Source organism: Lactuca serriola, chromosome 7, assembly GCF_051521515.1.
Source record: "Lactuca serriola cultivar US96UC23 chromosome 7, Lser_US96UC23_V15, whole genome shotgun sequence".
In the NCBI taxonomy this organism is placed as follows: Eukaryota; Viridiplantae; Streptophyta; class Magnoliopsida; order Asterales; family Asteraceae; genus Lactuca; species Lactuca serriola.
This window is the reverse complement of record NC_136414.1, coordinates 33,248,090-33,263,696: the sequence shown is the minus strand read 5'-3', so window position 1 is coordinate 33,263,696 and position 15,607 is coordinate 33,248,090. Positions and strand designations below refer to the sequence as shown.

Sequence of the window (15,607 nt, the reverse complement as noted above, 5' to 3'; positions counted from 1 at the left end):
CTCCTACATCAAAACCAGAATAAGATGAAACCGTGGAGCAAACTTAATGTCTGTGGTTTATGCCTGATCCTCTATTTGATATCTACCAAAACACATAGAATACGAAGAAATTATGGAATACCCTGTTGGAAAATAATGTCCAATGTCATTAACTGATTAGTAATATTTATAATAGTAGTAGGGTCCTTTTGGGTTGCCCTCATGACTTAATTAAACAATAATGAATAAGGATAAAATAAGTTATTAATGTATTATGAAATAACAAATTAATTGGAAATTATTTTGGAATTAATCAAATAGTTTTAATTAATTAGATGAACTGAATATTAGTTAATTAACTAGTAGTTAATTAGAATATTCCAAAAACCTGCAGGATATAGTAAAGGATGAATTCTAAAAGGATAATGATAACCTTATTAATTTTTAAGTTGTTTACTGATTAAGCAACATAAGCCTATAAATAGGGAGCTAGGGATCAAACCCTAGGTGCTCCTAACTCATAAATTTCATTCTCCCCCTTCCTTTACCTCTCATGGGACGAAAATTATAACCCTTCGAAATTTTCATTCCAAGTCTCCCCTTTCCTAAACTTCATATTTGCTAGTTGGTGTCTTGGGTGTGATGATTCCACTAGAGAGATTCCTGGTTTGGGTCTTTATCATCCTTGCAAAGTGGTTGTGACAAGATTTCGATCAAGGAATCAAGAAGGTCAAGAGATTGGTATTTTCAAGTTTTAAAGTAGATTGTTATAATAGTAAAACCTGGATCCATATGATGCATGTGCACATATGGTTTAAATGTTTTTCTGCTACGTAAAATATTGTGTATAGAATGCAACAATCCCTAACATACCATTGAGTCTAATTAGTATATCGTTTGGGATGCTTCTAGCAAGAACTTTTGTTAAGCAATTTTAAATACTATAAAATGGCATACTCAAGGCCTGTTATGGAATAGTACAGTGAAATTCTTCGCATTTTGGGTCAATGGACTCCACACAACATGAAAATAGACGAATGCATTATTGTATCGATATGATTGACATGTTACCACCATCTTCAAAGGACTTTAAGCATACTTTAAAACATCAAAATGAAGAGTTATCAATGATACAACTCAGGTGTCACATACAAATTGAGGAATCACTCTTTGTTCATGAATGTGACAAAAATATGATGTTGTGAAAATGAATAAGAACCATCAAAACCACAATGGAAAATGCATTAAACGTGAGTATGATTGTCGTAACAAACCAAACAAGAAACCTTCTTTTCCTTCCAAATTCTAACATTATAATAAAGTGATAAAATTATCTAAAATGATTATGATACTACTTTGTGATTCTTAATTTGGACTCTTAGACCATAAAGATTATAGGGTTGTTGTGATCGACTTTGTGAGCGACACCCTCCCTAATAATACTCCCAAATAATATATTTAAGATTTTAAGGTATAGTTTTTGTTTTTGATTTGTAAGATTAACTAAAATATATTTAAATAATTGAAATCGGTCTTTTAACTCCGGCCCTATTTGTTTGATTAAACTAGTTCATAGGTTCGATCCGTTAATTAAACATGTTCATAATCTTATCTCAACCAATTGTATAAAATCGATTTGCGTTTTAATCTTTTATTCTATTATTGAATTATTTCGATATCATATATATATATATATATATATATATATATATATATATATATATATATATATATATATATATATATATATATATATATATATATATATATATATTATTATTATTATTATTATTATTATTATTATAATGAGAGGTCTAATATTAAAATTTCCATATAGGAGTTAGGATTCAAGGATCCGTTAAGGCAAGGCAACCACTTGAGTATTGCATTGGAACAGTGGAACTTAGCACGAGTCTAAAGCAAATTACTTTAAGCAAAGCACCTAGGCTTTTTAATAAAAAATCTAATTTTAATTTGCATTACGAATTAATTAATACCATTATAAGATAGTATTGGTATGAATTTTTTTTTTTTTTTTGAACCGTAGAAAAGTAAATATATAAAATACACCGACTAGCAAGATTCTAGCAAAAGATCAATACAAAGTACAAGTATCAAAAAGAGAACAACATCAAGTATTCCAACTCTAAAGCCTTAAACTAGCCCTAAGTACATAATAAGTTGGATTTCATCCCACTCTTCATCGTGTTGCATATTAACTTCTTAAATATAACCTAAATATAACCAAGAGACTCGTATATTATACGGGTTGATTTAAAAAATGATTAAACTTAAAGTATAAAAATGAAATATTTTTTAATGTACAACTTTAAAATAAGAAAGAAAGAAATGTATTTATTACAATTTAATATATATATATATATATATATATATATATATATATATATATATATATATATATATTTAATACTTTACATTTATAAGTATATGACTTTAATTAAAAATTAAAACAAACCAAAAATTGACAAGTGGATAATATTTATTTCAAAATTATCACAAAATAACAAGTGTCAAAACTCATAAGAGATTGACAATTAACCAAAAACCTTCATTTATTAAGGAGGATTTTGAACTTTCTAGATCACCTGTATAACCGAAAAAATTAAACTCAACACAAATTTGTGCCTTTTGTTTCCCAAACCTTCAAAACCCATCTTGAAATAAGCTCGTCAATATTCAAAGGAGGGGCCACGAGGAGCCCATTACATAAGTGAAACCAACGCAACACATGTATTCTGTTTACCAAAATAATACTTAAACATATGGTTAATAATGAAAAATAAAACGAATATCAATAGTTTTTAATAGTTGTTGATTGAGTAGGACTCAACATCATATGATACCTAATAAGGTGCATATCAAAGACTATTAGACCGAATGAAAGATTTTCAATTGTGGTATCAAACAGTCTGAATCTTACCGAGTTAGAACTAACCTCCTATTAGACTTAGTAAAGAGGCATATTGAATAACCTTAAAGAGGTGTTCGACAAAACTAATTAGTAGCGGTAACAGGTAACGGATAACGAGTATCGGATAACTGATAGCTGGTAGTCAGTAGCTGACAGACCTTTGTTAAATGTTAAATGATAGTATAACTTTTATATTTGGAGCGTTTTGTTTAACTAAACAGTAGAAACTTGTAGTGTCAAATGAAATTTTTTGTTCAGAAAATAACGTTTGTCAAACAATTGAAGCCAAAAGTTCTCTAATGCTCTATGTAAGCATTATGTTTTGAACATAAAAATAAACCGCCACAAAAAACAAAAAAATACAATTTTTTTTTTAAGTTCACGAAACTTATAGGTTGTGAAATCATATTTATTTTTTAACCTATATGTAATCACTAATTGAGTTTTTGTGGATGTAGTTTCATTATACGTGCTTGTTTGTTGTTTCTTCTTTTATGCTATGTTTATCAAGATTATCCTGAATATTTAACTAAGACCTAAAGAATGAATATCAACGAGTATAAGCCATAAAAAAACTTAAATTTTTTTATAACAAAAGTGCAATAAAATTCCCTTAGGGTATATAGTTTTAGAATTAATGTTAAAAAATATAATAGTAATTTTAAAATTAATGTTAACAAATTTGTATGATAACCTTATAATTAAAGATATTCGGTTATATAAAATAACAATTGACTTCTAGTATGCCGAGTTTCTTATTTTATATTGAGTTTAAAATCACGTCCTATATAAAAAAAATAACTAGAAATACGTAATTTTGCATGGATTTAACATATATAACCAATACCAAAATAAGATCGGTAACATATTTTGTTCATTTGTCTAAATTTCATAAATTACTAACATATTAAACACCATATAAAAGTTATTAATACAATAACGACACAAATAAACATTACAATATAAAGTAACTTATTGAGTAAAATAAAACTAACATAAATATGATTTATAAAAATTATTAAAACGATAAGCATGGAGGCTTTCAAGAAATTTTCCCTATAAAACCCCATCCATGCATGCCATATAACCCCCACCAACAACCCAACAATCCAACATCAAACATGGCCAACTCACACCAAAAGGGCTCGACCCTAGTGATGACCTTGGCCTTGCTCATGCTTCTAGTAGCCATGGCCTCCCGAGCCACTTCACGCACCCTCAACGACCCAACCATGATAGCCAGACACGAGCAGTGGATGGCTCATCACGGACGTATTTATACAGATGAAAATGAAAAACAGCTACGTTTTCAAATATTTAAAAACAACGTCGCCTATATTGATGCACATAATGCGCGTTCAGACCAAAGTTACACACTTGAAGTCAATAAATTCGCTGATTTAACCAATGACGAGTTTCGCGCTTCACGCAACGGTTATAAAAAACAACCAGATTCAGATTCACATGTGGTGTCTGGTTTATTTCGTTACGCGAACGTAAGTGCGGTACCAGATGAAGTTGATTGGCGAAAAGAAGGCGCGGTAACACCCGTTAAGGACCAAGGCGATTGCGGTAAATTTGTTTTTTTGTCATATCTGCAAAATAAATAGTACACAACACACACTAAACAATATACAAGATATACATACTAAGATATCACCATATTATATATATATATATATATATATATATATATATATATATATAGTAATATAGATTGTCCTTTTTAGTTTCCTCAACAAAAAGAGCCATTAAGATTTAAGTATATTTATTGATGCATTTTTTTTATTGGAAACAGGATGTTGTTGGGCCTTTTCGGCGGTGGCAGCCATGGAAGGAATTAACAAGCTTGAAAATGGGAAACTGGTGTCGTTGTCGGAGCAAGAACTAGTTGACTGTGATATCGATGGCATTGATCAAGGCTGCGAAGGAGGCCTAATGGAGAACGCTTTCCAGTTTATTGAAAAACGAAAGGGTCTAGCGGCGGAATCTGTCTATCCATATACCGGAGAAGATGGGATCTGCAACACCAAGAAAGCAGCCATTCCGGCGGCCAAAATCTCCGGCCACGAGAAAGTTCCGGCCAACAACGAAAAAGCTCTGTTGCAAGTAAGTAATATATTTACTACCAAAAGAATTACAAACTTGATTTAATATATAATATCTTAAATATTTACTAATAAGACAAAGGAGAAACTTATGGAATAAAAACACGTACCTACGCATAGGTTCATTTATGCTGTGGATGTTTCTAATACGTAAATATGTGAAATTGAAAAATGATCTTTTTGGCAAAATATGTATTTTTCATAGAATCTTGCATTAGAGGATGTTTGAGACGTGGATTTGAAGATTGATTTACAAAGTTTCAAGAATCAATAGAATAGTAATAATAAAATATTTGATTAATGTTGACGGAATAATTTCATGTTTACCCTAAAATCTTTCCTAATAAACGAATATTTTTTTTTGCAATATATCACACTCTAATTCAAGTGTCAAATGTTATTTTATAGTTATTTTGAATTAATTTTTTTTAAGTATCATTTTATTGATTTTTCTATTTTAATAAATTCCACATAATATTTTTATATAATAATTACAATAAATATAGTAATAAATGAATATCAATTTTATTAATTGAGTTACCTTCTTATTACAAAATAATCAAATTAAAGCTTATTAGTTCCAATATATATAACAACTCGCTCTTTATTCACATATTATTTGGGCATTAAAAATAAGAAAGGGAGAATTATAGAGGGGGGGGGGGGGGGGGGGGGGGGTTAATGAATTTAAATCATAATAATAGTTTTTTGTATCACGTAATATCCAAAGATTTTTTTTTCTCTAAATGTCTTATTTTTAACGTAACAATTTTACCGATGCAGGCTGTAGCAAATCAACCTGTTTCGATTGCCATTGATGCAAGTGGATATGAGTTCCAGTTTTATTCGGGTGGCGTTTTTACTGGAAGTTGTAGAACTGAACTTGACCATGCTATAACTGCAGTTGGATATGGGGCTACTATGGATGGGACCAAATATTGGCTAATGAAGAATTCATGGGGTGCATCATGGGGAGAGAAGGGGTATATACGAATTAAAAGAGATAGCTTGGCGAAAGAAGGATTGTGTGGTATCGCCATGGATCCTTCTTATCCCGTTGTTTCAAAAGCATGAAGTATTTAGACGAAGATATTGATATTTAAGTGTGTATATGTCATTATATTGAACTTATGTTAAAGTTACATTGATTAAATGTGGTTTTATATCAACCGATCAAAATGTATTTAAATCTTGTAAAGATCAAAATATATAAACCTTGTAAAGTTAAAAGAATTTAATGTGATTATATGTAAGGTTGCTTTTGTTTTGGTTTTTGTCATTTGACAATCTCGTTCTATAAAATTTATATAAGATTTTCCTGTCGCCGGGACAACACCAACATGGTAGAAGTTATTAGAAAGGTAGTTAGTGTGAAGCAGTCAGCTTTCATTAAATGTTGTAAAATTCTAAACAATAGACGCGTCATGCGGCCAAGTATTGGCTCATGAAGAACTCATGGGGTGCATCATGGGGAGAGAAAGGGTATCTACAAATAAGGCTATATGGAGTGGTCACTACAAACTCACCGGAAAAGTGACGCCACCTCTGCGCCACGTCATCTTCACTACCAACCCACTCCACTATGGAAATGGTCACCACTAACAAGATTCACTTTTATATTATTTTTTTATTTTTTTACCATTTTGTTAAATAAATAAAATATTAAATAAATAACATATTTTATAAATAACATTTTATAAATAACATATTTTATATTAATTAAAACCACATTACATAATTTAAAACATAGAAAATTAAAACTAAAATACTAAAAAAAACATAATCCATACTTAGAAAATTAAACCTAAATTATTAAAAAACATCAAATCTAGTTGCGATATTGGTCGAGAACTTCTTGTTGAATTTTCATAAAGACCCTTAAATTTTCCGGGTCGAGATTGGGTTGCGGCACTGTGTTTACGATTTGAAGATTGGTGAGTGCCAATTGTCGCCGGCGTTGCTCCTCCGTTGCATCAAATTTTTTTTCTAAAAAATTTAGAGTTTTTTCGATTTTCTCCGCTAACATGTCCTCGTTGGTTGATTTTCCGCTAGACGAAGCCCCCTTTCTCGCTTTGTCCCTACCCGGTGGTCGACGAAGATGGACGTCCGATGGACCCTCACCCTCGGTGGCGTCGAACTCATCATTGAGGTCGAGGTTAGCACCGATCTCCGACTCGGACGTTCTCGGCCTTTTATTGGAACCGGTGGTAGATCCCGAATGCGCCGTTTCCGGATAAAGGACCCATTTTGGGCCATTGCGACAAACTTCCCACGCTTTTTGGTTGCCAAAAGGTTTACCATTGTTGGTAATTTTGTATTGGTGCAACGCCGTTGACAAAATGTTGAAATCGTTGCTACCACTTCGATGCATATTTTTTAAATTGTCAAACACGCCGTTAAATTTGGTACACGTTGCTCTAAGATCGCGCCATTTAGCATTGACTGAATCATATGTCCGGCTCGTTTGCCTTCCCAATAACGCGTGAAAGTGGTCTAAAATACGATTCCAAAAGCTATGTCCCGATTGCGCGTTGGCGACATCCCCGTCTTGTGATATGGCAATCCAAGCTTTAGCTAAAGTCGCCTCCTCCTCCTCGGTCCATTGGGTGTTTTTCTTCTTTGTTGAATCTTTGGATTTTTTTTGCCTTCTACGACTTGGTTGTGTTTCTTGAACCCGTTCGTCGTCGTCTTCATCGTCGAGGTTTACGGGTTGAGATTGCGATAATGGAACTTAAGAGGGTTGTGAACTTGGTTGTGGCTGTTGGAAAATTTGGGGCTGAAAAAACGGAGGAGGTTGTTGTTGAAAGGGTTGAAATTGGGTTTGAACAAATTGTGGTTGTGGTTGGTTTTGGTAGTAGTGTGGGTGGTATGAAAGATTGGTAAATAAAGGTTGTTGTTGAACGGGGGATGATAACAATTGCATATAGCCAACGTTTGCTAAAGGATCATTTGGAGTATTTGGGGTGTTTGGGGTGGGTGGATTATTTTGGTTTGGATCCATGAAGAAAAGTGTGTATTTTGAATGAGAGTAAGTTTCTTTGTGTTCAAAATGTTGTGTGTGTTTGAATGGTAATATGTAGTGATATATATAGAGAGTTTGTAGTAAATTAAATAATTAAGTAAATTTTTTTTTTTTTTTTTTACAAACGGTAATAAAAGAAACGGTCGAAATTGAATAGCCAATCAAATCAAGCGTCTCCAGTCGTCTTCGCGTCCACGGAACAAGACCCCCACCGGAAGGTGGGGCGGTGTTCACGCGTGAAGGGAGCTGACACGTCAGCTCCCACGCGTCTTCCAAGCTCCACTCCTGATAGCCTAAAAAGAAATGTCTTGATGAAAGAAAGATCGTGTGTTTTCATCAAGCATCATATGTATCCAATTGTTTGAAAAGAATTAATAAAGTTTCAAACAAAGACGTTAACATTTAAGCATGCACATGTCATCTAAATTCATCAAATCACATTAACTTACATTATTTTTATATCATTTGAATAAAAATGCTTTGTATACTTTAAAAGAAATTAATATTTCCTAATAAATGAAAATCTTTTTGACACATGTTCATTCTCTTTCATTTTGACACGTCATTTTCTAGAATTTTAAAATTTTCTATTTTCAACTTGTTATTTTTTTTTTTTGTATTTTTTTTATTAAATTAAAATTTCACATTTAATATGTAAGGTAATATATATATGTAATACTAGGTGTGAGACCAATGTATTACATGAGTTTATTTAAAAAAAAAAATTTAACAATTTAAGAAGTTTGAATTTATAAGAAAAATGAGAAAAAAATTAAATTATTAAAATTAATGAGACTTTAATACATTGAATACATTACATATATAAACCCTTTTTAATAAATACCTTACATATTAAATGTGAAATTTAAATTTAATAAAATGAAAAATACAATAAAATGACAAGTGGAAAATAAAAAATTCAAAAATTCTAGAAAATGTCATGTGTCCAAATGAAGGAGAAGAAGACATGTGACAAAAAGATTTTGATTTATTAAGGAGGATATTTATTAGAAAAAGTTTATATATGTAATGTATTCAATGTATTAAAGTCTGGTTAATTTTAAAAATTAAAAAATTTTCTCATTTTTCTTATAAATTCAAACTTCTCAAATTGTTAAAATTTCACATTTAACTTTTTTTTAAATAAATTCATGTAATACATGGATGTCACATCTAGTATGATTATATATATAGGGAAAATGACCTTTGAGGGTAATAAAGTATTCGTTTTGTATTCATTAGGTCCCTTATCTTTTTTTTTTTTTTTGTCTTTATTATACCATTGAACTTATAATCCCTACTCACCAAAGCCACCGCGACCGGTTATCACCTGTTTTACCGGTTACCACATTTAATTAGAGATGACATGTCTTATTACGTGGAATTAGAACACATTTAATTATCGTTTCTCTTTCACCCCTTTGTCCTTACAGTTAGGGTTCGTTTTAATTGAGGGAAGAAAAAGTTCAATCGAAGCATACGGTTAGGAAATTGAAGAGAACTGGTGAATGCGAGTGTTATAGTGAAGAAGATGGCCTCCGATTCCAAACAAAGTAAGTATTTAACAGTTTATATACATTATAATGGTTTATTCGCACCGAAACCATTAGTGTACTTGAACGTTGTTGTTGTTTCAATCTGTGATGTCGATTTTGGTGCAATGGATTTCAAAGACTTTAACTTGTTCATTGCAAAGTTGATTGAAGGCAGTTGTGATAATGTATATTATTGCACTAGAAATGAACCATTGGCAGAGGGTATTAAGAGAATTAGGAATGATGCTGACTACTTTGAGTTTATTGAAACGGGTTATAGTGATGAAGCTGGTCTAAGAATGAATGTGTATATAGACCACGAAAATGAACTTGTACTTGATTGGGCTGATATGGAAGTAATGGAAGATGATGAAGGGCATTATTCTGAGGAAGACCTGGATGATGATAAAGATTCACAACTTTCTGATGATATTCTATATGAGCATGAAGCAGATGATTACATTCCTTTTCTTGACAAGACTATTGGTGATGAATTCTTACATCGGGTGTCAGGTATGTGTAAGGATATAAATGATGAGGCTGAAACTGATGAGGTTGAAACCAAGAATGGAGATGACAAACCAGTGTACCCTGTCCATAATGAGAACCAGAAATGGGACAAAATGGTGCCAATTCTAGGTATGAGATTCTCTAACCCCATGGAATTGAAAAATTGTTTGACTAACTATGCAGTGAAGAATGGGTACAACCTTTATTTTGAGAAAAATGATAGTTAGAGGTTATTAGTGAGATGTTGTAAAGATAACAAGAACCCCTCCTGTCCTTTTAGACTGTGGGCTTCCTGGATGAGCAGTGAAAGGTCTTTCCAGATTAATTCATTAGTTGATGAACATAACTGTTCAAGAGTCTTTAAACTTGGTTCCATTGTAACATATAAATGGATTGGAAAGCATTTTAAGAATCAACTTGTGAAGAACCCTAAAATGAGCATAAGGAAAATGAAGGCCAAAGTGAGTACAAAGTTTAACTTGATTGTTAGTGTCACTCAATGTAGAAATGCTAGGAGATATGCTTTTGGATGAGATAGAGGGTAGTTTGATAGAACTTTATGGTAAAGTATGGAGTTATGGAGAAGAAATAATAAGGACAAATCCTGGTTCAACAGTAAAGATAGATGTGAATGTCATGCCTGATTCCACAACCTACTTTTCTAAAATGTATGTTTGTTTTAAGGGTGTGAAGGATGGTTGGATTGCAGCATGTAGGAGGGTAATAGGGGTAGATGGTTGTTTTTTAAAGGGTATATGTAGAGGCCAACTGTTAGCAGCTATGGGTAGGGATGCAAACAACCACATCTTCCCTATTGCATGGGCTATGGTGGAAGTTGAAAATAAGGAAACATGGAAGTGGTTTCTTGACCTCCTTCTGGATGACATTGAAATGGGAATTGGTCATGGATTGACCCTCATATCAGACCAACACAAGGTACATTTCTGTTTTGTTTTGTTTAATTTGAATGTTTTTGTTATGTCATCTATTTCATGCTTTCTTTCAGGGATTAATAGAGGTTGTCAAAGAAAGGGTTCCAGCAGCAGAGCATAGACAATGTGCTAGGCACATCTATGCTAACTTCAAGAAAAGATATAAAGGTGAACAATATAGGAAGTTGTTTTGGGCAGCAGTTGTTAGTACTACTCAACCTAAATTTGAGGCAGAAATGAATTCCATAAAAAAAATTGACCCTTTGGCTTATGAACACCTCATGGAAGGGACCCTAAAAGTTGGTGCAGGGCATTCTTTGAAGTGGACAGGGCTTGTGATGCTTATGAGAATGGCATATCAGAAAGTTTCAACTCTGTTATTGATCTTGCTAGGAAAAGGCCACTCATCGCCATGTTGGAAGAGATAAGGATTTATGCAATGGAGAGGATGTATAAAATGTAGCTAGAGGGACAAAGTTGGGGGAATTTAAAAATATGTCCATCTATAAGGTTGAAGATATCAAAGCTAAAGAAACAGCAAAGGTATGATATAACTTCTATTTTATAAATATTATATGTCTCATCTATAAGATTAATAGAACTTCTTATTTTTTTGGGCAGATTTTGGGGGGTTATACCATCTGGGATACAACAATATGAAGTTAGGATTGGAAATGATGGATATGTTGTGGACCTTAACAACAACACATGTGGATGTAGATCTTGGCAAGTATCAGGTATCCCATGTGTGCATGCAGTGGCAGCCATTTCATACCTCAACAGGAATGCAGAGGACTATGTTGCACCATGGTTCCATACAACCATGTTCTTGACTTGTTACAACCATACCATTAATCCACTTAATGGTAGTTCCATGTGGCCTGAAGTTACCTACATGAAGCCAATGCCTCCCCAAAAAAGAAGGTTACCAGGAAGGCCAACCATTAAAAGGAAAAGGGATCAATCTGAGAGGGAAAGCCAGGGGAAAACAAGGCATACTATCTCAAAAGCAGGTGCAGTTATCAGATGCACCATTTGTAGAGAAACAGGCCACAATAGATCAACATGTCCTACAAGACCAAAAGATGCAGCATCCACTTCACTGTCAAAAAAGAAGAAAGCTAATAAATGTAAAACAGAGAAAGGTATGCTATTAAAACTATGTAATTATACTACAACATCCAACTCATTAACTACACCTTTGTATAGCAGGTACTGTGGAACCAGTTCAAGTAGATCCAATTCAAGTGGAAGCTCCTGCACAACCAGATAATGATGTTCAAGTAGATGATCCTGCTCCACATGTTGATGTTCATGTAGATGATCCTGTTAATGATGTCCCTGCTCAACATGTTGATGTTCATGTAGATGATCATGTTAATGATGCCCCTGCTCAACATGTTGATGTTCATGTAGATGATCCTGTTTATGATGTCCCTGCTCAACCTGTTGCAACTGGGAAGAGGACACGAAAATACTCAGAAAGAATTACCAAGATTGGGTTGAGGAGGAACGTTTTGAAGAAAGAAGGAAACATTGATAACCACCCACTGGTGTTGGAATGAATTTATGTTTTAATATTTTTGTAAAGACAAACTTTTAGTCTTTTTATTATGTAATTGGGAATACTTTTAGTCATGACACATCTTTTGATTATGTAAAGACAAATGTGGGCACAACTTTTGTAATGATGCACATGCTAATGGAATCTTACAAGTTTGTCTTCTATCTATATTATATGCTTGGGTGTTATACTTAATCTGGACCATTTTACCCCTGTATCATGTCCAATACACTAACCAGTTAAACACATTTTGAAACCACTCAAAACATCAAACTAACTATCATTAATAAAGAACATTTAGTCTTAATAAATTAAGAAATGTTTGATGTTGTTGTTGTGGTTAAAATGGACCATTTTACCCGTGCATAATGTCTAATTCACTAACCTATTAAACACACTAATATGTCTTTGTAACCACTCAAAATATCAAACTATTGATTGTTGTTATACTTAATATGGACCATTTTACCCCTTGGTCACATTAAGACATTAACAATTGATTGATGTTATACTTAATCCGGACCATTTTACCCCTGCATCATGTATAATTCACTAACTTGGATCACATTAACACATTAATATTTCTTTGAAACCACTCAAAACATCAAACTGTTATTACTCAGAAAGATTTAGTCTTAATACATCAAACAAAATACAACAGTGTCTTTCAATACAACTTAATTAGTAAAAAACATTTAGTCTTAATACATCAATAACTACTTCTTAAACACAAACAACAGAAATAACGCAATCATCAGAACTTTATGAGTAAATAACTTCCATTTGATTTTTTCAAGCTCTTGTCTAACAACCAAATTTTCTTGTTCCATCTTCATCTTATATATGCTGATCTGGTTTTCCAATGTACAAATTTTGAGGGTTAAATTGCACTGTTCTTTTTTGTCCTTCCCAGAACTGACTTCATTATCAGGGGTTTCAGGCTCCAACCATTCCCAGAACTTGCATTTTGGTCCTTCATTCTTGAAAAAAGTAACAAATTGGTCAAAGAAAGAACATTAAACCAAAAACATAAAAACATTTGATTTACCATGGAGTTAGGGCACAATCTGAATTTTTTTCCTGGATTGTCTTTAGTTCGTGAAGTTCGTACGCGAGATGGTAACCCAAAATAACAAGGATTTTCAGGTTGAAATTCAACATTTCGTTTGGAAGAGATAGAAGAAGAAGAAGAAGCATCCATGTCGGTCGATCTAGGGCACGATGAGAATGACGCAGCTTAATAGGGATGACCTGCATTTAATAAGCCAAATGTATGCCACATAATGCCACGTAATATCCACATAAGCAGTAACCTACAACAACCGGTCGCAGTGGCTTTGGTGAGCAGGGATTATAAGTTCAATGGTATAATAAAGACAAAAAAAAGATAAGGGACCTAATGAATACAAAGCGAATACTTTATTACCCTCAAAGGTCATTTTCCCTTATATATACATAACATTGTTTTTGTTTTTGTTACTTGAAAATCACTTCCTATAATACTTTTATACTCGTACTTCCTTTTGTAAAGTATTTCTCGTTTTAAAAACAAGACAAAATTGCAAAAATGGTCCCTGTGGTATGCATTTTTTTGGGGTTTTAGTCCAAACCACGATCTTTTTGGATTGATGGTCCTTTTGAGGTGGTTTGCTTGTGATTTTAGTCCCTCGGTAAATTGAAATGACTGTAATGCCCTTCTGATTTATTTTTTATGTTTTTTCTATTTAATTTAAATGAAAAAGAAAATAAATATTAAAGTTGGGCCCCCTCTCTCTCTCTCTCTCTTCGTCATCACATATTCTTCATCTGTACACATTTCATATATATAAACACTAAAAATATAGAAAATGCACACATAATGGACTTGCAACTTAAAGGCATACATATATCACCCAGATACTTCTGTGATTCCGATTCCAAAACCTTACATACTTTACCCTGTTTTGATTTCCCCCAAATCCATATAGACCCATCGATTCCGACAGTTGCAGAAACAACACAATATGCAAATGGAGCAACTTCTAGGGTTCTAATGGATTCAGATCTTCATAATCAACGAAAACAACAACATCAACATCAATTGCAACAGCAGGGGTAGGGGCAACAAACTATGAACTCTGGTTTGATGCGATACAGATCAACACCAAGTTCGTATTTCTCAAATTTGATAAACAGTGACATGTATGAAGACGAAGATGCTGACCCATTCTTCAACCCTCGGGCATAATACCCCGAAACGGAACGCATTTTATCGAGATTCATCTCCGGGGATGGTGATAATTCAAGCTCTCATTAGAATATAGGTCAAATTCGGGGAAACGACCCCCCCCCCCCCCCCAATTTATGGATCCTATAAAGCAAGAACGAGCGAGATCCATGGATCAATTTGGAACTGATGATGGCAGTGTACCTGATTTATCAAAGGGGTTTGAAGATCGAATGGCTTTCTCATCAGTTTCACATTCATCTTTGATACCATTGTCTCTTATCCCTAAAAATGAAGGCAAAACCATGGGAATGAGTGGTGCTGGTGTACACAACAATGGAGGTTTTGATAAAGCTCATCCAAGAGCTACTGGCTATGGCTTCCCTGGTAGTTCTTATAGAGCTTGGAGAAGCGATCAAAGACACACCCTTCTAGGAGAGAGAGAGAGAGAGGTGGGACCTTTTTTATTTTTTTAATTGTTAAAAAAAATAAATAAATATTAAATTTTAAGAATAATGAAAGAAAAATGAAAAATAAATACCCCAAGGGTATTATAGTCATTTCAATTTTCGGAGGGACCATTTTCACATACAAACCACTCCAAAAGGACTACGAAACCAAAAAAGTCACTGTTTGGACTAAAACCCCAAAAATTTACATACCACAAGAACCATTTTTGCAATTTTGTCTAAAAACAATGTATTTCTCGTTTTTTTTATTGATGATAAAAGCATGATTAATTTCACTTGCCTTTATGCTACTTTCACATTAAAAAGGAAGATAAGTCCCAACTCATAAATAACCTTGTCACATTCCTTA

General features: G+C 33.1%; 1 protein-coding gene across 1 annotated transcript; it reads left to right on the top strand.

Moving 5' to 3' along the window:
* Positions 1-4,005: 4,005 nt before the first annotated feature.
* On the top strand, positions 4,006-6,299 carry LOC145062724 (senescence-specific cysteine protease SAG39-like). The gene is made up of 3 exons (XM_079010314.1): positions 4,006-4,483; positions 4,710-5,020; positions 5,803-6,299. Exons 1-3 carry the CDS (start codon positions 4,033-4,035, stop codon positions 6,091-6,093), a joined length of 1,053 nt encoding a protein of 350 aa, XP_078866440.1. The 5' UTR covers positions 4,006-4,032; the 3' UTR covers positions 6,094-6,299.
* Positions 6,300-15,607: the final 9,308 nt, after the last annotated feature.